The 23724-nt window shown below is 45.2% G+C and overlaps 3 protein-coding genes across 3 annotated transcripts; 2 read left to right on the top strand and 1 right to left on the bottom strand.

Moving 5' to 3' along the window:
• Positions 1 to 1315: 1315 nt before the first annotated feature.
• LOC127316725 (protein TIC 21, chloroplastic) lies at positions 1316 to 3802 on the top strand. The gene is made up of 4 exons (XM_051347187.2): positions 1316 to 1631; positions 2466 to 2723; positions 2992 to 3195; positions 3482 to 3802. Exons 1-4 carry the CDS (start codon positions 1392 to 1394, stop codon positions 3593 to 3595), a joined length of 816 nt encoding a protein of 271 aa, XP_051203147.1. The 5' UTR covers positions 1316 to 1391; the 3' UTR covers positions 3596 to 3802.
• Positions 3803 to 4572: 770 nt separating this feature from the next.
• LOC127316728 (uncharacterized) lies at positions 4573 to 13931 on the bottom strand. Its single transcript, XM_051347190.2, has 9 exons — positions 8690 to 13931; positions 8028 to 8223; positions 7785 to 7932; positions 7284 to 7368; positions 6741 to 6828; positions 6371 to 6641; positions 6253 to 6295; positions 6069 to 6172; positions 4573 to 5504 (listed from the first exon to the last, which is right to left on the bottom strand). Exons 1-9 carry the CDS (start codon positions 13620 to 13622, stop codon positions 5088 to 5090), a joined length of 6285 nt encoding a protein of 2094 aa, XP_051203150.1. The 5' UTR covers positions 13623 to 13931; the 3' UTR covers positions 4573 to 5087.
• Positions 13932 to 22523: 8592 nt separating this feature from the next.
• Positions 22524 to 23470, top strand: LOC127314964 (uncharacterized). The gene is made up of 4 exons (XM_071824435.1): positions 22524 to 22937; positions 23020 to 23088; positions 23180 to 23245; positions 23357 to 23470. The coding sequence occupies exons 1-4, from the start codon at positions 22725 to 22727 to the stop codon at positions 23468 to 23470; spliced, it is 462 nt and encodes a 153-aa protein (XP_071680536.1). The 5' UTR covers positions 22524 to 22724.
• Positions 23471 to 23724: the final 254 nt, after the last annotated feature.

The raw sequence follows: 23724 nt of genomic DNA, 5'->3' as shown, positions 1-23724 counted from the left end.
GTGCGTGCAGGCTGGATGAAAATCTTGGATCCGTCGCTGCTCTAGTTGGTATTATGCTTGCATCAGCGTTTGCCTTCCGTACAATTAAGCCTCAGGGCATGGTGAAGAAATATACATTAGTGTGATAAATTCTTGGTGGACTCCACGTGTAGAGCAACAATCCAACCGGAGATGCAAGTTGTTAATAACAAAAGAACACTAAAGTTTTTTGCATGGTATCTTCATAGAGAAGTAATCATTTGCTAGATTTATGTGGTTAGTCATATAAGTAGGTTCTACCTTATACCTATCATGTAGCATTGTGCTAGTATAGTATATTCAGCAATTGGCTAAATGGTGTGGATCATAGGTTTAAAATCCTTATTATGGTGGGAGCGCTTGCCGGTATTTGGTCGCTATGGCTATATAGAAATAACAAGGTTTTAAATGATAAATATTTCTCTCTCACGCATATTATCTACCAGTGCACCATTCACGGTCGTCTCTACGGCGTGTCAAAAATTATGACCTATTTACGGAGATGTCTACTTGGTTGGGGGACACGACAAGGTATACTTTTATCCAACATGAATGGCTGTGTAATCTTCGGATCGGTCCTCCATCGCCTTAGGCGCATATACAGTTTCCATGAGGATTACTTGTGGTGCACATCTTTTTATTTTATCTTTTCTTCGACTGGATTTGAACGGTTGTGTGCATCTATGTAGAGGCCACATGTAAGTAATGAAGTATCCTTTATTGAGACAAAAAAAAAGACCAAAATATGCTTACATATATTCAAATCAGCGAACTAATATGGAAGAGGGAGTAGAAATCAGTCCTTATTCATGTCCCTCTTTTTTTTATCCTCGACTATGCAATGCTTGAATTTCATGTAACCCTGAACTGTACCGATGCGTATTCTACCTAAAAAGTACGCTAGGCTACCCGGTCATTTTGGTCACTCTTAGGAACACACGAAGCTGGTTCGTCCAATGTACTCTCGTATATATGTTCGTATTTAGGATAGACGTGATCTTCTTGACCCGTTCGGCGACTTTCCCTCCCCAACTAACAACATCAGGCCAACTCAAGGAGGAGCGGTGGCACGCCGTCGACATGGTCTGGAGGTTGAATACGAACAGCATCTTAAAAATTTCTTTGTAATTTTCGTTTTTATTGTGGTGCTTTGTTGTTCGATGTTTTTTTAATGCCAGGATTTTATTCCAAAAAAGAGTTAAACTCGTCATGAAATAAATTCGCTACTGTTGAACTGAAATTCTGAAGGGACCCAATTCTGAAACTGACGAGGGAGGGCTGATGTGTACCAAGCTTTCCTCTGTCCCCAAGCAGAGAAGCGGTGGGAACCGACGAGAAACCCCGTGCCCCTGCTCCCCAAAACCCACCCGCAAATGCAGGCGCTCCTGCTCGCCGCGGCGCCGCCGCCGTCCCTGCCGACGTTGAGGCTGCGGCGGCCTCTATCCTCTGGCCGAATCGCGCCCGCGGCGTGTATCTCCGCTCCCCTGCGCACGGCCGCACTGCGACGAGGCGCCCCGTCGCGCCTCGCCGCCGCCGCGGCACCAGGTCCAGCCGAGCCAGAACCCGCGCCTCCGTCCGCCGAGGAGGAGGCCGAGCGCGCCAAGCTCGCCCAGGTGCCGCTCCGCTCCCTCCCTCCCTCACCCTGTTGATCTGTTGAGAGCCCCCACTTGTGGTAGCGCTGTACCGCCGTGCTAGTAGGATTTCTGTTGCTCCCCCAGCCACAAGAACAGTGTCGGCTCTTGATAAGATCCTCGGAATTTCTCCGGGGATGATTGGGGACATCTTACAACCGCGTCAGCTCTCGATTACCGCAGTGTATTCCAATGTTCCAGAGATAGAGTGTTCATCGATGGTATTTAGAAGACACTAACATGGACAGTTCTTGTTCTGCTTTAGCACATCCCATCCTGAAAGGAAAGCCTATGGCACTTGAGGAATGGAACTATAGTATACTCGGGTAGTCGCTCGTACGATGAGGAATGTATTTGATGTTTCAGATGCGTTGTACACCTCGTAGTTCCTCTCTGATTCGGAACAATCGGATTGAACATTATATTGGGGACCCAAGAAGAGACACACTTCCCTCTTTGGTGCACGCAGCACACACGTTTTCTGTTCTATCAAAAAAAGAAACATACTAATGAGGTGACCATACATAATATATGGTGGTTGTAATAATATCTTATATTATGGGATGGAGGGAGTATCATTTATCCATGAATCTTCAACTTCTTTATAGTAAATTCCAAATTGTTGGGCTATATGCTCTTCTAGGCATTCTACAGTTATTACGATCTGTGGCTAGCGGTTAACACTGTAAATCAAGTGATTCGGCACCTGTTTCGCCATATGGTTTTTGTGGTCCAATGCCAACACTTGCTTCTGTGCATGCTATTTACTCGCCTCGTGTATTACCTTTCCTCCGTGTTAATTTTTATCGGTTGCAGGTTAGCAAAAGGCTAGAGAAAACAGCACGGTATTTTAAGAGCCTGGGGACACTGGGATTTTGGTCCCAGCTGGTGTGCACGACTGTTTCGGCTGGGATTTTATCGTTCTCCGCAGTTGCCACGGGGAATGCTACATCTCCGTTTACGTTCTATCTGACTGCGCTTGGCATCGTTGCAGCCTTTTTCTCGGTATTCCGGTCATTTGGGTACATCCGTCTCTCTGAAAGGCTTGGGAGAACATCAACGGAGCCTGCAAAGGTAATCTTGTTGCCTGAAACATGTTCCACTGCACTATAGTTTTCTTTGTTCAAAAAATTGATGCTCGAATGAACTCACTGTTTTTGCCTACAATGTGGCATGGCATTGCTTACCTGTCTAACTGAACACATACTGCATTGTATAGCGACGCATCAGATATTCACATGGTGTCCTTTGATTTGATTTCTTTTGAAATTAGGTACTAATATTTGGTTCTGTTTAAAAGACGCATCATAGCAAAAAATAAATCGAATGGCTCCTTCTACAGGCTCCTCCCCGTGCCGATGTGGTTAAAAACCTGAGGAACAGCATTGCACTTAATGTTATCGGAATGGGTGCTGCAATTCTTGGGATGCAGGCAACAGTTGGTGCTTTGGTAGCTAAAGCTCTCACAACCTCTTCGGTGCCCTACTACCAGGGCATATCCGCTGGCCAGAGCCCTGTTCTTGCTTTAGATGTTTTCCTTGTCCAGGTATGACATTGTTCTTTTCTCCTTCCCTTTCATCATTCGTGGTAAAAAATAGCTTCAATTGGTCATCTACTTTACGAATTTAATAACGGCAATAAAACATCCTGTGTTCAGGAATCTCTGGACAATGGAACATTCACCAGTAGATTGTTTTAATCAAATTGGCAGTCATAGGATGACATTTTCCACTAATCACTCTCCGCTTCAAACCCTAAGAAGGTGTTAGCATCTTTTTGAACTTCATGTTTTATTTCGCATTTTAATTGCTGTCGTCTCTCCTTATGAACAGGCTTCAGCCAACACCATCCTCTCACATTTTCTTGGGCTATCGAGCTCGCTTGAACTATTGCGGTCTGTGACAATCTCTCCAGCAGGAGCTGGCCTCACCCCTCGACCTGCATGAGCTAGGCTACAGTTTGTCCAAACGGGGTGTCTGACTCAAGCTTTTCTTCTTTTCTTTTTGGTTCTGCAGTGTATTCTGGCAGCGGTTTTTTTCTTTTTGTGCTTAGATCATGTTTGGTGATAAGCATCAATATGTCCAGTTACCTTTGATTTTTCTTCTGTGCAACTATTTACATATACTTTATGAAGGAAAAAATTGTCTCGTTGAGCCTCTGTTTATTGCTTGAAACTTGTGAAGAACCTGTGAAACGATAACAATCTGACAAGACACAGCATACGAGTGCTACTATTATGGATTGTAAAGCTCATGCCAAACAGGCTCTAGTGCACACACAGGAAAACAGATTCACAAGGCAAGATCAAAATAAAGTTTCATTTCTTCTTTCACAGGTATATCATCTCTTTTTTACATTGAACTAACATAGGTAATACTGTACAACAAGTTGCTCTCACTCTGGTTGAAAGAATGAAACCTGTATATAAGATGAATAATAGTGAGCTGTTAAAAAAGAAAGAAAAATGTGCCTTCCTCGTTATCCGAAGCGGCTTCACTCGTGCTGTCGTGCATCAGGATCTCGAAGTTCCCCACATTCCAATTCCATCAGCTGCCTCAGCCTGTCACACTCTTGCAGTTCTCATGATCCGAAGAGGTTCCGTTTTGGTTCTGCACTGTATTCTGACAGCAGTTCTTTTCTCCCTCTTTGGGCTTACAGGATCTTATTTGATGATCAGCATACGTTCAGTTACTTTTATTTTGCTCCTGTGCAACTATTTACACATGAATTTTTATTTTATTCGTTGAACCTCTCTATCTATTGATTGAAACTTATGAAACTGGGAAGGGAGCCGTCTGAAAAACTTGTGAAACAATAACAATCTGATGGCACAGCCTACCAGTGCGACAACTATGGATTGCAAACACCACCTTAGATTATTGCTCAAGTACACAACATGGATAAATAGATTCACAAGGCAATATATCGAAATAAAGTTTCATTTCTTCTTTCACATATTTTGTCTTTTCTACATTCAACTAACATAGGTAATACAACAGTCAACAAGTTGCTCTCATTCTCTGCTTTAAAGAATGAAACCTGTATACAAGATGGATAATAGTGAGCTGTTAAAAATGAAAGAAAAAAAGATAAACAAGACACGTCTTCCCTATCTGTATAGGTATACCAAAAGAGAGAATCCAGTCAGCGCCCTCATCTTCTCGAGATAGCTCTGAAACAAAGGTGCAGCAAAGCTATGTATCAACAGCAGCATCCAAGATGATCAAAGAACTTGTCAAACTCTTGCTCTTCTCGCCCACAGCAGCTTGATTATGGTGCTTAGTTATCAATCTGCATGCCCAAAACTTGAGATCGCCTTACCATACTCCCCTCAGCTGTCAAACTTGTATCCTTGTTATCCGAAGCGGCTTCACTTGTGCATCATGATCTCGAAGTTCCCGACATTCCAATTCCATCAGCTTCTGCCATCAACTTCTGTCACACTCTTGCAGTTCTCATGATCCGGAGAGGCTTGATCAGCGCATCAAGATTATCAGCCTGTGCCTCTGCACTCAGATCCCCCGAGCCCAATCCCATCAGCTGTAAGCTGTCCAATGCATCAACTTCGTCGCCGTCAGTGTCGAGTGTGATGAAGTCCATGAAGTCCCCATCAGAGAAAACACGCTGTTGTTTCGGTCTGTCATCTTGATCTGAAGAAACTTTGCTTGTCTCGCTGCCTTGTCCAAGGCTGGTATCAAAATAACGTCCCCAGCTACTGTTCTGGGGGGTGTCTGGTCTGCCTCTCTTATTAGATTTGATCGTCTTCTTGGGGTGATGAAGCTTGCACGTAGATTGCTGCGGGCACTCCCCTGTTGCCTCAAAGACTGGGCATACATAGCTGTGCTTTTTACGACACTGCTTGTAAAAGAAATTAATTCAAGACCATGAAAAGATTAGCAATCTTGGTTCAGAATATAAAGAGACTGCGGAAGCCCCAAAACTTCAAAAGCTGAAGACCGTTGCAATGCAAAACCATGCTTATCAACCAGATGCACTGCAATCTTATCTGGCACAAACAAGTGCCAACAAAAAGGACACCCTACTAACAAAATGTACATCTTGATTACCTACCAAGAGTTCATCACTAAGCCACACTGCATAATTCACGTGGACACGACTAAGAGCATGTACGTCCTACAACCCAGGAAAACACTACACGTCTCAGGTAGTAATATTATACCTACTGGACTTATTATATTTTGCATGGACAGGAGGAACAACATGAGAACATCCTACTGGACTTGTTATAGTTTGCATGGTTCTTTAAGGGGGGATATTTGGCAATAATAGTTCATTTCTGTTGACTGATTCTTTTTCTTACCAGTTCATTATCAACTATCTAAGACAATGCTGAATTCCACATTAGCTATAGTAATACTTGAATAAGATTGATACATCTCCAGTAATATCATTAAGTACCTCATCACCGTCTGCACAATATCCCTTTAGGAAGTCTTCACAGACAGGAGCATTAGAGTTCACTTTCACATGCCTATAGGGACAAGCTGGGTTGGTACAGAAGCCTGCCGGAGTAGGAAGAAAAATTGATCAAGAAAAAGCTTTCAGAAAAAAAAAATCAGGCACCGTGAATGAAATGACTCACCTTTCACAAAATAAGAACAATCTTGCATCCTTTCCGGAAGGACCTGCAGAACAGACTCTTACAATGAAAGAAATGTCAACTACAAGATAAGCAGTAGAATCAAGAGGAAATGGCTTACCTTGTGAGTGAGTTTACAGCTAGTATCAGAACACAGGCCTTTAAGAAATTTAGTGCAAATAGTCACTTTGGCACGGTCATGAATATAACGACACTTTCCCCCGGGCTTCTTGCACTCGCCAAACCGTGTGAAGAATTGACAATACTGTTGTTTCTTTGCCAGGCGTGATCTAACAGTGTGCAAACTCCATCGAACTTTCTCATTTGCTAGCATGCGGATTACCTTTTTCGGGTTCCTCACCAGTTGGTTACCTTTGCTAACACGCACATACCTGTTTCAAAATAAGACAATCAGGGAATAATCATCTAAGATGCAAATAACTTCTATTATAAGATGACATCATGCAAGCAATAGCATGGTTAAAACATACTCATTGCAACTTGATGACTTCGTCAAATCTGAAGATCCTTGATTGTTGTTTCTTAATTGATTGCCAGCAACAGAAGGAGAGTATTGATCTGCAAGTTTTGATCAGAATGAAATAAAAACAAGACATATATAATGACTAAATGAATGATCAGTGCTTTCTTACAAACACAATTCAAGGTAATATGTTCAACATGAAAGTTACACATTGGACGCACTAATATATGCAATATTGTAATTACTAACCAATGCATCAAGGTTCTTAAATTATGGCATAAGAGAGCATGTCTCATGCGCTACACTTCGAAATGGAATCACTACTAAGTGATGCTTTATAACAAACTAAGACCAGCAGCAAATGTCCACCCAGTAAGCAACTCAGATTTAGACTTGTAATATGGTGTAATAAAAATGCAACTGAGAAGCAGTCTTGCAACATGGTGGAGCATGTTATTACTAAACTTCCAGCCAAACTTATGTATCGCACACATATATTATTTTAGCAGCTGCGTCATTCTTTCGTAATGGCAAAAGGTTAGCACATTACCAATTTTTCGTGTATAACGGAGAGATTGCCGCTTCCGTTTAACTCCTCTCTTTCTTTCAACATCAGCAACTGCCAATGAAGCTTCCTGCAATCCAGGCCATAACTTTATTTTGTTTGGTCAATGCACCATACACACACTATACACAACAATGTGGTCTTGATATTTAGTGAAATCACATTTTCCAAAGTATGTTGCATGGCTGCTCTCATGACTGTCCTGGCAGCCCAAGCAAGTATAGTCTAGCACAATATAGGCAAGAACTAGCATTTTTGTTAGACATTAGCCGACAAACTAGTTCAAAACTTCTTAAGAGAGTGCAAACTCAACAATTATAGAGACAACAAAAGTTTAACCAGTAACATGAAACAAATCATCTCTGAAATACTCCTTGCAGGACTCCCCTCAGAAAATAATGGTCCGGTGAAAATAACTCCAGCTGACTCTTATGGATTACTGAATATGAAAAATTAGAAATAAATAAAGAATATCAATGAAGTTACCCCGTCAACTTTTTGAGAACGCTTCTCAAGGGATCGTGACCATTTCAAACTTGATCCACCAACACTGGACACGACAGATTTCCGTATAGAGAACCCATTAGTTGAGACAGTATAAGTCGTATCTCTCTTCTTTGTTTGCAGTAATTTCCTGTTACATAATAAAGAACAAAGACTTTCTATAAACAGATCAAACGAAATGGCTCAATAAAGAAGGGATCAAGTCCAGGGTAGTCTGATAATTACCTGACTATTCGTAAGGAGCTCACATTCTGAGTGTGACTGCTTGTAAAATTCTTGTAATATACTTTTCTTTTCCATGGAAGTATGCGTGGGAAGACCTTCATATAACTAGTTCCCACAGGCCCTTTTCTCTGCGGTTGTTGCCCACTGAGTGTCCACACGTGAGAGAATGTTCCCACATTATTTGTTGTTTGAAAAGCTGCATTTAGAAAAGTTTGAGCAAATGATAGTTTAATGAATTAACATTGCTTTCTTATTATAGCATGAGCTTGCAGTTATCTTTGCCTCAAAAGGGGAAAGGCACCAAGCAAAAAAGAAAGAATGCAAGAAAATCGTTAAGTAAAAAAGTTGACTATACAAAAATAAACAACAACAATGAAAATCATAAGCAAAATGCAAGGTCATAATTTAATGAACTTAAGGAGAATAGTGCTCATGTCTAAATCTTTAGATTAGTTTTCCTTAAGCTGGCAAAGTTCAGGTTCGTCATACCTAAGAAAAATATAAGACGAGGACACATATATCTTCCTGAGAGGTGTATATTCCCATTACTGTTTAGGATTCTCATCACATTCCGGTGTACTAGGATATGTTGCACTGCTAAATTAAAATGAACATATATAGAGAAAAAACGGAAGGAACAGCAGTGTTGTGTAATAGAATACCTTTATGTGGTCTGCCCTTTAACACACTGATAGCACTGTTTGAGGATACAATTTGTACACCTTTATTCTCACCTGAATTTAAGTTCTCAGCAGGAGTAACCTCTTTTGGATTCTGACCATCAGAGGAAGAGGAACTCAAAACAATCTGATTTTTCCTTTTCTTGAAATATAAATCAGAGGCTGTGGGTGGCTGCAGTGATAGAACCTTATCCATGGAACTGTTGATCGGGTCATCAGGGTGCTGCCTCTGTGCAGCAACCAGTTGATTTGATTTCGGTCTAACATAAACCACTTTACCAACATCTGATGCTTCAGATTTTTGTGCACTTTGAGTGCTTGGGATATCAGCACCTGAGTTTAACTGCCCTACGGGATCTTCCTTTTCAGTTTCAGGAACAAGTTGCTTGGGCAAAGTTTTAGATAACTGCTCCGAAAGGTTTGTGGCTGAATTGATTGATTTGGCATGAAGTGGTAAAGGAGGAGTCTTTGGTCTTTCAACTGTAAAGTTAGAACGTGCTACAGAACCACTTGAATCAACTTTCCTGACAAAGTTCATGCTTCTCCTCGTCACAGGCTTATTCAACTTATTCTGAGTATCCAGACTAGAAGAAGAAGACGAATGAGGAAGATTTCCCGTTGCTGGATTTCTAATAAGGGCGTTACCCTTGCGTATATAAGAGTTCGAAGTTTTGTCATTCCTCCTCGGTGGTTGTTTAGGGGGTAATCCTGAAGGCTGTGGACCAGGCAAAGATGTAGAAGGTGCCATGTCACCACGATGCCATGTCTTGTGCCTTGGATTTGAACTTGCGCGGGGGGGCTCTCGGGATGAACTGGGCAAATTCACCTGTTTAGGAGCAACCTTGGAAGGCATAGAGCTTGTACAATTCATCAGGGGAGGTTTTACCACAGGGTTTCCAACCGAGTCCAATACTGATCTCCTGCTATCCTCCTTTGGTGCTAATAACTTGTCTGGCAAAAAAATAGAAGGTAGAGTAGATTTGCATGGTTGATGTTCCTTTTTAGCTTCTGACACAATGGATTCAATCCAAGAAGACAGCAAATCCTGCTTTGTGCTTGAGTCAACCACAGGGCCTTCAGCATTACTGTCATATGTATGATCTGGCTCAACAGATACCTGAGGAGAAACTAGCTCTGCACCAGGCACAACAGACACCTGAGGAGAAACTAGCTCTGCATCTGGCTCAACGGATACCTGAGGAGAAACTAGCTCTGCGCCTGGCTCAGCAGATACCTGAGGAGAAACTAGCTCTGCATCTGGCTCAACAGATACCTGAGGAGAAACTAGCTCTGCATCCATCACATCAGTAGATTCTACGGCTTGAATAGCAGGTTCATTTGGGTTACCAGCAGGAATATCCACCATTTGATGAGCATATTGATCGACGACATTTATTGAACTAACAGATTGCAAACCTGAGAGAACTATCCCACCATTATTCTCGACATCACCACTAGTCTCTTTGGGTGATGGCGGGTCTGATCGAGGCATGTCACCACCAGATAGATTAATGCTGTTAACCTGACTAGAGAAAGCATCCACACTTCCACACTGGTCCATATCTTGTGCAATATCATGATCCTGACTAATGGAAGCGTCATTATCCATGCTGTGATCCAAACCTATCCTATCCTCCCTAACAGTAGCATCGTTAGTAAGAAACTGCCCAGACATAGAAATGCTGTTGACTGCCGGTGGTAAGGTCAGCCAATTTTGAGCACCTACACCGATTAAATCATCATCGGTTACAGATTTTCTTTTTACAAGACTATCATCCAATCCTTTCTGTCCTTCCAGCAGCTCAAGGCTTTTCTCATGATGTCCCTCACTTTCTGTGTTACTAAAATAGAAATTGCTGCCAAGTGTCAAAGCTGTAGGAACAGACTGCTCGCTGTTACCAGATACAGATAAAGATTCGCGGGAAAGTACCAAGGGAAAATCAATCTCAGGAGACAGATGGCCTCTATGGAGATTTATCAGTTCTGCTACCTGAGCTTTAGCACCCCTTGCTACACTACTATTTGAAATAACATCACCTGCTGAATCCTCCAAACGATCATTATCCAATGGCACCACATTCCTGCTTTCAACATTTCTGGAAGATGGCAGATTAAAGAAATCTCTACCAACAAACTTACTCATAATAGCTTCTGATGTATTAGGAGTTTCCAAGTGGTGTGTTATTTTGGAAGTGTTAGTTTGACAAAATTCTACGGGAATTTGGCTCTCTTTGTTCCTGTTATCCTGATTCAGATCAAGTTCTCTTGTATTAGAAGCCTTCACATGGTGTGTCACAGAAACATTACCTTTGCTTGACTCCATGGGCGTTCTACCTTCTTTATTCTGGATATCCTCATTGGCGCTAATTTCCATAGTGTTAAGAATTCCCCGACGATTAGTAGACATTGGATGCATGTTACCCTCTTCCTCCCATGTATCCTGACCACCTAAGCCAGTCAGAATCATACCCTCATTCTTCTGAGCACCCTTTCTCTCGCACATTGTGACTTCTGTTGTACTAGGAACTACAATGGAATTTCTTACAGGGCGAACATCCTCTTGATTTGTGTCAGTGAAGATGTCATTGTCTTCCCTCCTAGCATTCTCACTTCCAAAATTTTCTGCCGTATCATGATTTACCGTAACTCCGTTCAAGGAAACAGTATTTTCTTTATTCACATCCTTAGGAACTTTGCTCCCTCTGCTGGAATCTTCACGCCTATCAGAAATTCTCACAGGTTTACTTGCAACTGCAGCATTCTGTTCACCTGAAAGAGACAGGATTTCACCCTCCTCCTTCTGATGATTACCATTTGTAAACACAGCAGTTGCATTCCTAACACCTGAATCCATGGAGTTCCTATCCTTTTTCCCAGGACGCTCACTGTGTCTTGTAGCAAGCGCCTCCCTAGATTTAACGGCTGAAGCAGCTTTATTATCACCTGGATCCCTGGTGCTTCTATTGTTTCCCTTTCCAGGATGCTTACTACTCCCACTAAGACTTGCTGGATCGAGAATTTTCTTGGGCTCGATGGCTGAAGTAGCTTTCCTTTTGCGTAGGTTTATTGAGTTATTATTTTCGCCCTTCTGGAGATTCACGCCATTACTGGGTCCAGCTGTACCACTAGTGCTAACCAAATTATGTTCAGATACGACATCCTTTTCCAACGATGACGTTATGATCTCACCCTCTTCTCTCTCAGAAGCATTTGCGTTGGCATCAATAGTATCCCTCTTCTCAGAGACAACTGTGCCATCAATCTTCCTAACAATCTTCTTGATAACTATCTTCTTCACCTTTTTCACACCAGCCACAGGACGACCAGTTAAGCCCAAACTTTTACTAGGGGAAACTGACGCGATCCTCTGAACATTATTATCCTGCTTCCCGGGAAGCTTCTCCGCACCCCTTTCTTTTTCCTTGGACTCGGGCGGTGACGGCTTCACAAGAACCGAGGACAACACCTTCTTTCCAGCATCCTTCTTTACTGATTTAGTGCTGTCACCATCATTACTACCGGTGCTCTTGGCCTTACAGTCCACGGAGATCACGCTGGCCAGTTCCTTGGAAGCAGACCCGGCATTGCTCGACTTGGACGGGGAAATCTTTGGCAGCTGCCCCACAGAAGCAGGGCTCTCCTCTATCCGCTGCCACACAGAGAGCCTCCTAGGGGCGGCAGGCTTCTGCGGCGGGGTGCCCCTTGGCTGCGCAGTAATTGTGGCACGTGGCGAGCCAGAGTGTGTCATCCGCGCAGGCATCTCCACCTTCCTGCTGCCCCCCTTGCTGTCGCTGTGCGTCGAGAAGCTCTCATGGCTGTAGCCAGGATGGGCTGGGCCCCTATCTGCATAACTGTCGACAGGAGAATAATTGGGATGGGGCTGCTGCCTCAGATGGCGGGAATGCGGCTGGCCAGAGCTGGAGGTGCTCTCTAGATCGCCTCCACCGTCATGTAAGGCGCACCGCTGCCTCTTGCGCGGTTCAGACGGCGAGAGACGGAGCTCAGGGACGGGCGCGTATCTGCTGCGCCTGTCCTCCTCGGCCTCCTGGTGGGCTGGGGCGTATCTGCTGCGCCTGTCCTCCTCAGCCTCCTGGTGGGCTGGGGCGTATCTGCTGCGCCTGTCTTCCTCGGCCTCCTGGTGAGCTGGGGTGTATCTGCGCCTGTCTTCCTCGGCCTCCTGGTGTACCGGGGCGTATCTGCGCCTGTCTTCCTCGGCCTCCTGGTGTACCAGGGCGTATCTGCGCCTGTCGACCTCAGGCTCCTGGTGAGCGGGGGTGTATCTGCGCCTGTCGACCTCAGCCTCCTGCTGGGCAGGAGGAGCGTATCTGCGCCTGTCGACCTCAGGTTCCTGGTGAGCAGGAGCGTATCTGTGCCTGTCCTCGGGCTCAGCCTCCTTCCAAGCAGGCTGCGGCTGCTGCTGCGGGTGGTGATGGTGCTGGAGATGCTGCTGCTGATGCTGGTGTTGGTGGTGCTGCGGCTGCTGATGCTGGTACTGCGGCTGGTGGTGGTGCCCGGCGGCGCGGCGGATCTCCTCGTCGCCGTGGCGCTGGTGGTTGGGGTAGTGGGGGTGGGGGTAGGGCGGCGGAGGTGGCGGCGGCGCGGCGTACGGCTCGGGGGGAGGAGGGGGGGCGTAGGTCGGGCGGTGGGGCGGCGGCGGCGGCAGGGGCGGCGGCGGGGGCAGCTGCTGGTGCTGGTGGTGCACCCTCGGCGGGGGCTGGTGGTGGTGGTGGCTGTGGAGGTGGTTGTGGGTGTAGGGCGCCGGGGGGTGGTCGTAGGGGTCGTACTGGTCGTGCCTGGACCGCACGGGGGCGACCCCCGCCGCGAAGTGCTGGTGGTGGTGGTGGTCGGGGTAGTGGCCGCGGTGGTGGTGGTCGGGGTAGTGGCGGCGGTGGTCGTACGGCGGGGCCGGATCCATGGCGACGGCTGGAGGAAGCGCCGGGGAAACGGCGGGAGGCTCGTCGGCCGGGGAATCGGGGCGGCGCGGCGGCCGGGGAGTTCTAGGGTTTGGGTGGGGAATCGGGTTGGCTTGCGCAGCCGGCAACGGCAGGTGGAGGTTGTAGGCGTCGCGCGGCTGGAATCTGTGGATCAATCAATCTGGGCTAGGTCTCGTCTGGATGGGATCGGATCTGGGGACGGATTGCGTCGCGGCGGCGCCGGTGGTGGTTGTTTGTTTGGTTCGTTATAGTAGTACTGTACTATTTCCTTCCTTTCTCTGGGTCCGGCCTGAATTGGGAAAGAGCTACGCACGCATACGGCATCCCTACTTCACCTAGATGACAAAACGTCTACGCCAATCCGAGGATACGAGGCTAACGATTATTTTGGAGTACCTCTAGTTTAAAAGGATATACTACATACGTAGTAGTGTTTTAATGGAATACGAGTGTTTCATGTCTAAAAAATATCATTTTATCTTATATTTTCTCTTTTTATGAGAAGAACCTGCATTTTCCTATCTTACACCGACCCCCTACCAGATCAATTCCCTCGTTTAGTTGAACCACATTATTTGGCTCCCTCAATTCCCCCAACCCACCAAGGCCCCCCCCCCCCCCCCCCCCCTCCCCCTTTTCTGTCAACCCACGTAGTAACATATCCTTTCCCGTGCATGCGCCATGCACGCCCAATTCGGTTGCCTTCCTTTCTCGGTGCTACTTGAATAAGGAAAGCGCGGCGCAGGCACCACGCGCGCCGATCTTCACAAGGGCAAAAGGGTAAAAACAATGGATACTTTTATTGCGTGGATCTCAATTACATCCACGTGAAATGGTGGAAGTCGGTGTGAACCGTAGCCTGGTGCGGCTTTCCTGATTTGGTGCGGACCCGCGCGCCCAACGAGTTTTGGTACGTGCTAATCTGAATATCTAGGTTTCACGGTTCGAAGCCGAGATCAATTCTGAAAAACAACCCATGTCGATGTGCATTGTGGTGGTCATGGTAGACAGTGCTACATGATGGCGTGATGGAAAACAGTGTAATGTATCCTTAGTTACCATGGAAAGGGTGCGTGTTCATAATGGTTTGCTCGACTGATTTTATAGGCTGGTATATGAAAGGACACGGTTGGGTGGCACTTGCGCGCCACACAAAGTGGCAGGACACAAGTTACAGGAGGGGAAGTATATGACAAGTGGTCTACGCTTGCCAAAAACGGCAACTCCGGTGATCCTTTTGCACCCCCCCCCCCCCCCCCCCCACAACTCCCCCACACACCCAATTGGCGCCATCCTTGCTTCGACGCGCGTGGAGGCAATTTACGTTTTAAAATATCTAAAAGGTTTTAGGTTAGTTGATGGAGGAAGTATATGATTGGGTAAGCGAAACACACATTAGCAACCATACACATTTTGGGCAAGATGAAAATCATTGGCATCTTCACTTAAGATTTCAATGAGACTTACAAAACTTGATTTATATTGTTGCATCTAGAAGCATGCCAATAGTGTAATGTGTTGAACATATAGCTATTTTAAAGGACTGAACATATACTCACCAGAGCTAAGGTAAAACATAGCATTCAACAAAAGAGTACGTCCAAAAGATGGTGCACACTTTTGTGCATCGATCTTTTCTTGATGAGATCTCATGTGACAACTTGACAATTACTGTTTTTAACATTGGCGCACATTCGAGGAAAATCAGTTTCAAGGAATCAAACTCATGGTCCTCTCCTTCGAGGCCAATGATTTCCACTTCTTCAAGAGCCGTCAAAGAGATAATTTAGGTTCTCCAGTTTGTATGCTCAAGGACAATATTTTTGGCATATGCGGATTTCTCCTGCAACCAAATGTGTGAATCACTACAGAATGTGTTGTTGAGATATAAAATTACAATGGAGAGCTACCCTTTGAACATTACTTTGTTAATATTCCTTTGACTCTGGCTAATCCTTTGATCATCTGTTCTTTGTACGTCATACTCACCCTTGCCATCTTCTTCTTTTTGCAGAAGTAAGTTTGGACTTAATGGAGAAGCGTAGGAGTAGTGCGGCGGGATTGGGAAATAAATATAAGTTTATTCACAGTTGAATTGTGTACTGTAAAAGATAATGAATAAAGTGTTGTTTTAGCTTGTAATTAGATTTTATTTTGAGCCTTACATGTTTATAATCACAAGGTTATTAATATGTGACGTTCTCACGACTAGGCCCGGTTTCGGGGCGTGACATTGACCTATTTGAATTTAATATTCTCTCTTTGTCTTGGCCAACCTTGTATCACTTCATGCTCTTCATAATATCTTGAGGTACATAGAGAACTCTTCATTTGATTGCATACTCCAAGCCGTACTCAACCATCGTCAACTCATGAGACTATCATGACACTGGCTTAGAGGCATGAATTGAATTCTTCTCTTTAAATCAAACTCTCAAGATCTTGATCATATAATATCCTTCTCTCGAAATCAATGATCTTGATTTCAATACCCAAGATATATATCTTTATCTTTTTTTTGACAACTTTACCGTAGGGGAAGCCCCTACGGTGTAGATTTTCTATTTATATATAAAAAGACACCATATATATCTTTATCTTCATGACATCAACACTTGAATCCAACAAATAGACTAAACGAATAATGTATGGAATATTCCTTCATATAAACTAGTAATGTTTTCTTCTCTTTAAATCAAACTCTCAATATCTTGATCATATAATATTTTTCTCTTGAAATCAATGATCTTGAGTTTAAGATATATATCTTTATCTTCATGACATTCACACTTCAATCCAACAAATGGACTAAAGGAATAACCTATAGAATATTCATTCATATAAACTAATGTTTTCCATCAATTGTGCAAAGAAAGTGTAGCTATGGATCTCTTTCCATCAATAGATACACTTTCTTAGCTGCCCGGGCTCGCAATAATTCACTTACGTTTGATTTCTCACGGAAGATCGAGAGGGATGCCACGAAGAATGTTATTGCGAGCCCACCAAGTGGAGGAGCCAAACCATCTCCTTGATGACACTTGAAGAAGTGGACATCGTCGGCTTCCTAGGAGACGACCATGAGTTTGATTTCTTGGACTGGTATTCAGATGTGCATCCGTGCTTAGAAGAATGACCGTGAAGTGGTCGAATGAGGTCGCACCAAGTGATGCTAAAATTCTAGACATCTTCAAGGCGCATCCTTCCGTGGAATGCTATGTTCTATGTTCTGATTCCGTGTACGTGGATGATCCTTTCTAGCTTGATGCGATAAGAATCTTTAATTAGATTCTTCAAAACCCTAAACGCCTAAACCCATTCTTGTCAGTGCCTTTTATGAGGTGCAAATTCTAGGCCGGTATGAACATGTGCAAGTACATCATGATGATTAATTTGTTTATTTTTTCCGATTGCCTGGTTTGTGCCAACTTTTGAACCTCTTCTGCATGCCTTGTTTGTTTTTAATGGTATGGATTGAAATGGCAACATATATTTGGATGATCAGGGTAAAGTTCATCTAAATCGCATAAGTACAAGGATCATCATGATGAGGAAGCTGGCCATCGGCCCGGTATGCAGCAGGGCTTTGACTCTAACGTATATCCTGTAGAAGATACCTAAGCCATTCTATTGTAAGGTTTCCGAAGCGAAAGAAAAACTTGTGATAAATTTCACAAAAATATGATCAAATTTTTTGACGAGTTATATTTATTACAAAAAATGTAGCATGCGGGTGCGAATTCTTGGTGAATTAAGCCTCAGTTGTCATTGGGCAAGATTTGTGAACCGTGAAAAAGTACTTTTGATACATTGATGCAAACTAGATTTGCATGGTTAGTTTTGTATTCGACTTTTTTTTCAGAAACAAGTGGGAGGAGTCCCATACACTATGGTAACAATAATCCTAGACCTACGGGATGAACTTATGGACTACACCTACGGACTAGTCGGGGCCTGATTTGGTTGGGTCTAGATTTGGGTTGGTTGCTTTTCTAGGAAATCGCAGCGAACCACTTCTCACCACGTCCTTCGGTAAGAACCATTTTTTTTTAATTTGTCTCTGAAAGATGTGCTATGTGGGATTTTATCAAAATTACCAGCGAAAGAGGTTGTGCGGACTTTGCCCAGCTTGTAGAGAAGAAGGCCAGTTGCGTCGCTCGCTTGGGCCGTGAAGGGGCTGGCTTGCGCCTGGGCCAGTTGGTCGATCGCTCGCCAAGTCAAGGCCATACAGGATTTGAGCTCGCCTCACATCCGCTCCCGCAAGTTGTGACGTGTACGCACACGCACTTGATCGATTCGGTTAGCCAGCTGGAGACAGTTGGTCGATGGGCTAGGGATCTCTCGATCAATCTGGGCTAGGTCTCGGACCTAGAGTTTTTTTTGGAGCCTGGGCACACTGCAAAGTGCAAACTAAAAGACTTCACTTTGGTCTACCAAGAATCGCATATATCAATAATTTTGGATAAACATCAAATCAATAATGTTTTATTGATCATAGATGTAAAAGTTGTAAACTAAGTTAGCAAATATCCTGTTGAATGTATTGTCGCCTGCCGAAGTCGCAGCCTGACGGGAGCTAATATCGGGCGTCATGTTTCCTTAGCCACTGACAGTTTGAATTGTAAGTATTTCACCACTTCTTAAATTCTTTTCAAGAGCTTTGAGAGATTCTCTCTCTTGTTTCCGAGCTTTGCATCTTTGTCTTTCACCGGTCATTGCTTTGAATCTATCTGAAGAAAACAACCGAGTGCATGATCGTGTAACTGCTTTAACCAATTTCTCAAAATATGAAGAAGTTTTCTGGTCAGATAAGCGAAAGGCTATCGCTGTTGCAAAGTTTCAGGATCGGGTGCATCAAATACATCGATTTTTTTACCAAATGCTATACTAGCTTAAAGATGATATGAAAGACAATGTTTCCTTTGAACCCACTCCCTCCAACGCTGCTAACTTTGATGTCAAAGTTCAGCAATGCCAAAAAGGTCCGTAAGTTGGTTCGATGCCAACTTCTCGCAGGAGTCGAGTCGGCACTTGCTTTTGTGTTGTCCAAGCATCCCTCGCTGGATTTAGAAGCGATTGCAAGAATCGATGGTGACATTGGCCAGTTTATTCCTCTTGTGAAGGATCCTACCTCCATGATTGCTGCTAGGATAGAAATTAGTTCAGAGGCATATAATTCCACTTAAATAATGCTACTTTCTTCTGTAACAAGTTACTCTTTCATCAGAATATTCGGATGTTGTGCCTGAAAATTTTATTCGTCTCTTAGAGCTACCGAAGAATTTTTGTAAAAACGGATTTTGTGTTCGTAGGCAATGTATTTGTCACTTTTGACAAATATAATAACGCTTCGTAAGTTGTCTTCAGAGGTCGATGATGGTTTTGTCGACTAAGCTGCAAATCTCGATGCACTAGTCCTTTTCATATTGATATTGTAATGTTTTATGAAAGATATCGGGAGCAAAAATATTGAGTGCTCTTGATCTGTCAAGCTATGCTACTCTGGTTTAAGAACCATCACAATGTTACCTAGGAAAAAATGTGAGGAACTTTGCCATGTTCATTTCAGCATTTAAATGGGGAACTATCTGACGAGTACTAGAACGGAAAAGGAACCCAGGGTTGAAAAGGGTAGGCGAAAAATTAAGCTTGAAGACCTTCCTATGATATTGCCCAAATTTCTCTTTCCAGTCAATTTTCAAGGTGCATAGATTTCTGAACAATTTTTTTTTAATTTGTCTATGAAGGATGTGCTATGTGGGATTTTATCAAAATTACCAGCGGAAGAGGTTGTTCGGACTAGTGTTTTATTATCGAGCGAGTGGAGATGTTTGTGGACAGGTTACCCAAAACTCAGTTTCAATGGCCGCACCATGTGTGCGGGTGCCGGGAAACAAGATACCCAGATGTTCATCCACTGTGTTAACGCAGTTCTGCGACAGCACCGCGGCAAGGGTGTCGTGGGGCTTGAGGTTAAATCTCTATTCGAAAATAAGCTAATTGATCACCTTAATAATTGGATCAGTTTCGCTATGTTCTCCCGTACAAAGAGTCTAGTGATTTGGCACCGTCAGAATTCATGGGATTTGATGATCTGTACCTATTGCCTTCTGACTCTTCGAAAAGGAAAGTGCATCTTGTCTGCAGTGTCTTCAACTTAGTTTCGTATGCTTGGAACCTCCTTCCCAATTCTCAGGTTTCTCAAACCTGAGGGAGCTTGAACTCTATGTGTTCAACACCACCAGGAAGGATCTCCAGGATATGTTATGTAGTTGCTGCAACCTTGAGTGGCTGAGCATGATCAGATGCTATCTCCAGGATGAACTGACACTGGTTCGGCCACTATCTCACCTGTAGTACTTGCGGATCGCGCTCCGACTGCACCATAACCAAGATAGAGCTCCATGCTGCAATGCTCTCCAGCTTTGTGTACGACAGGGCCGTGCATACCTATTGCTCTACACCATGCATCAAAACTAGAGAACGCACAAGTGCTGTTCTCCGTCCGGTACATGTTTTCAGCAGTCTGATACTACTGTACTTCTCAATGGGATCCCGGAGGTGCGACGCCTCACATTGCAGTTTGAAGTTGAACAAGGAAAGGTATGTATGATGTCGCCACAACTTTGCTTCAAATTTCGTCTTAGTTTGCGTTGCGTTGCGTGGCTTGATTTTTTTTAAAGCAGAAGTCCTTAACCCAGCTTTAAATTAATAAAGCCACGAAACCGGCTGATACAGAGTGCTTACAACGCATACACAGCTAATAGGCCACACAGCGACAAAAGCAAACAAAGGATAAAAAAGAAAGCTTCGCTTTAGGCGCCAAGACCATCGTCTTCCGCCACCAAGAGGAGCAGGGACAGAGGGAGGCATCAACAGCGGAAGAACGGCTTGCATCGCTTTCAAATGAACACATGGAGACACACTCGCGGTCTCTGACTCTAAAGAAGGACCTTTCCCTCTCGCCCCGGATCGAAGGGCGCCGCACCGTTGGCAGGCAGAAAGATTCCCCCAAGAACACTCCAGAGCAAAATCAAACCAATGTTCATAGAAGAGACCAAGGCCTGTTGCCTCGCCACGGCCATTGCCAACCCGAGGCATCGTCTCCGAGAACACGCAAGCTGCAGAGCGCAGGCTCAACAGGAAGACCGGCATACAAGAGACAACCACTACCACCGGACAGGAGCTTGTAGTCTCCAAACCAGGGTCGTCGCCACACAAGAAGCATTGCCAAGCACCACCACCAATAGCCAGAAACTCGACAACCATCCCTGCAGCCCCAGGCGATGCCTTCAAGAAAGGGAACGACGTCGAGCCGCCGCCAACGCCCACGTAGGGGTTGGGGTTTTCACCCAGGGCAGGGGGTGGGTGGGGGAAGGGGAACCTCAATGAAGCCTGCAAGGAGGGAACCGGAGCCAGGGCATCGACGACATCGTGGCCACCACCGGCCAAGGGTTTCCCCCGGTTCTGAAAACCCCACCACCATCCAGCCAGCGAGATCGCATATCAAGCCGGAGGACAAGAGTTTCACCGGTCAACGATGTAGATCTCCCTAGATCAGGGTGGACGAAGAACCTCGCACGCCGCACCGACACTCGCCGCTACCCTGCCGCCCACACGGCCAGGGCCGCGGGCTAGCACTCACGGCCACCGCTCGCCGCGAAGAAGACGATGCCGCTGCCACCATCCGGAGCCGCCGTTCCGGCGTATAGGGCCGCCACCGAGAACACCACCCGTAGCACCGAAGGCTGCCGCCGCCAGATCCCGAGAGCCACCCGCCACCACGGATGGAGGAACGGCTGCCGGAGTCACCGACCAAGGGGAGTCGCGTCGGGGACGGAGAGCGCCGCCTGGCAGCGGCCTCTGCCCCGGCCAGCCCAGCACAACAGCCTTCCTACCATGCGGCCGTGCTAGGAGTCAGGGGCCGCAGCCGAGGGCCAGATCCCCGCCGCCCTTTCACCGGCGCCGCGGTCTTCGGCCGGCAGCACCTCTACGGGCGACGAGGAGGGGGAGAGGGGAGGGAGGACGGACGGGGCGGCGGCTAGGGTTTGCGCCTCTCGGTCGCCTGGAGGAGCGACGCAAGAGGAGCGACTCGGTTTTTTTTTTTGTGTGGCTTGATTTTGTGACAACCTTTGCTCTTTTATGTTTCATATCCAGTGGATGCTAGGTAGCCCTCACATGTTTTATCGGCTCAGGCATGTACAGTTACTAGTGACATTATTTTGTCAAGATAATGACAAGGTTCTAGGAATTGGGGGAGTATGTTGTAGATGTTCTATATTTTCTTTCTTTTCCGAGGGTTACTCCGGTTATTGAAAGGGGTGTGCTCCGGTGTCCCCCCCCTGGTGAACGACGTTCAGGTGGGATACCCGTTGGAGACGGTGGGGCCGTATTAGTCGCGTATAATTATACTCCACGTCATTTTCCACATAGATGATCGGATGCCACGTAGATATTGTACGTATCTTAGGTGAAGACGGTTTCCGCCGGCCCCACGTCATTAGAATTGGAGTTGGACCCGATAATTACGTCGATCAGGTGGAGTTGATGCCGGCGATAGGCGGTGGTTACGGGGAAAGATTCGAATCCTTGCGTGTGCGCCATTGCTGGTTCTCCTTAGGGTTTGAGAGGTTGTATCGGGAGTGAGACGGCAGGGACGACGACGTTGGGAACGGCAAGGCGTAGCGGTTTCCTTCGTGTGCGCCATAGCTCGTCCTCGTTTGGGTTTGGAAGGTTCTGTCCATCGGGAGGGAGACGGCAGGGAGGACGACGTTGGGGCGGCAAGGCGTAGCGCACGGCGACGAGGAGTCTGGGCAAGGTCGGACGTGGAGGCGGGAGGCGGATCCGGCGACGAGGAGTCTGGGGCAAGGTCGGACGTGGAGCGGGAAGCGGATCCTGCGACGAGGAGGCTGTGCAAGGTCGGACGTGGAGGCGGGAGGTGGATCCGGCGACGAGGAGGCTGGGCAAGGATCGCACGCGGGTTGTTCCTGCTGCTAGAGGCGGCGTTAGGGTTTGGCGGATCATTGTTCGTTCGTGGTAGGTAATTGATTGTACAAAGTAATTGCATGTTCATGATTTGGTAGATGTTAGGGTTTGGGTTTGGAGCTCCTTTTTTGAGATGTACTTATTTTGGTTGTTACTTTGAACAGGCGATGGACGTTTCAGATTTGAGTGCAAGTTCAATGGAGTACGAAAGCGGAAATACAGATGAAGAGGAATTCAATATTTCGTCTGCCAACTATAATGCACCTCGTGAAGATGAACAAAGTTGGGGAGACGATGATGTCGACGAAAGTGTGAGTGAAACGGAAGTACTAGTTTTATTTAGTAGTTCCATGTAAGTTGTTAAATACTGATTGTGCTTATTTTTGCTAATAGATGGATGCAGATGGTGTTGATGTAGAAGATGATAATGTAGAGCAAGAAGAAGATGTTGACACTGATAATGTGAGTTTTGTAGTAATAATTGTGTGATTGCATAAAAATATGGAATGTGTGATAATGTGAATTGATGTTGACATGTTTTAAAATGAATTAGATTCAGAGTGATGTTGTGGAGGAGGCAACTGATGACGAGAGATTGGACTGTGGTTTTGTTGATGAGGTATGCATTTAAATATTATTAGGTGATATGTATGTTTAATTTATATTTAATAAGTCAACAATGCATTTTATATAGTCGTGACATGGCCGTTAATATTTCTTGTTTGGTCAGGTCTTAGTTGGCGATAATTCTTCTTACGACTATTACGGTGATTCAGACTTGGAGACTATAGAAGAACCTGTTAGAAGAAGACATGTAAGATTTATGAATTCATTCGTTGTATGACTCGCGGCCATGGCGTTAAAAAAATTGTTTTAAATGTTATCCAATTGTGCATGCGGGTGAAATCAGTTGGTAAGAAAAAGAATGGATCAGTAGGATGAAGATGAGAGTGATACGTAAGATAAGAGGAAGTTTTACTGGGAAGTAATGGAGAAGACCTTTGTGTCTGAGGCAGCTGCCTATACTTTTTATAATGGATATGCTCGACAAGAGGGATTCAGTGTAAGAAAGTTCAAGTTCAAAGAGACTAAGGGTGC

Source organism: Lolium perenne, chromosome 7, assembly GCF_019359855.2.
Source record: "Lolium perenne isolate Kyuss_39 chromosome 7, Kyuss_2.0, whole genome shotgun sequence".
Classification (NCBI taxonomy): Eukaryota; Viridiplantae; Streptophyta; class Magnoliopsida; order Poales; family Poaceae; genus Lolium; species Lolium perenne.
This window is presented reverse-complemented; position numbering and strand designations above follow the sequence as displayed.

Bases quoted from the DNA above. Each gene is read 5' to 3' on its own strand.
- LOC127316725 (XM_051347187.2), top strand. From the start codon at position 1,392: ATGCAGGCGCTCCTGCTCGCCGCGGCGCCGCCGCCGTCCCTGCCGACG. The intron at 1,632-2,465 runs GTGCCGCTCCGC...TATCGGTTGCAG, and splicing joins AGCGCGCCAAGCTCGCCCAG to GTTAGCAAAAGGCTAGAGAA. The intron at 3,196-3,481 runs GTATGACATTGT...CCTTATGAACAG, and splicing joins TAGATGTTTTCCTTGTCCAG to GCTTCAGCCAACACCATCCT.
- LOC127314964 (XM_071824435.1), top strand. From the start codon at position 22,725: ATGTTAGGGTTTGGGTTTGGAGCTCCTTTTTTGAGATGTACTTATTTT. The intron at 23,089-23,179 runs GTGAGTTTTGTA...AAAATGAATTAG, and splicing joins AAGATGTTGACACTGATAAT to ATTCAGAGTGATGTTGTGGA. The intron at 23,246-23,356 runs GTATGCATTTAA...TTGTTTGGTCAG, and splicing joins ACTGTGGTTTTGTTGATGAG to GTCTTAGTTGGCGATAATTC.
- LOC127316728 (XM_051347190.2), bottom strand. From the start codon at position 13,622: ATGGATCCGGCCCCGCCGTACGACCACCGCCGCCACTACCCCGACCAC. The intron at 7,933-8,027 runs GTAATTATCAGA...ATTATGTAACAG, and splicing joins AGCTCCTTACGAATAGTCAG to GAAATTACTGCAAACAAAGA. The intron at 6,642-6,740 runs GTATGTTTTAAC...ATTTTGAAACAG, and splicing joins AAGTCATCAAGTTGCAATGA to GTATGTGCGTGTTAGCAAAG.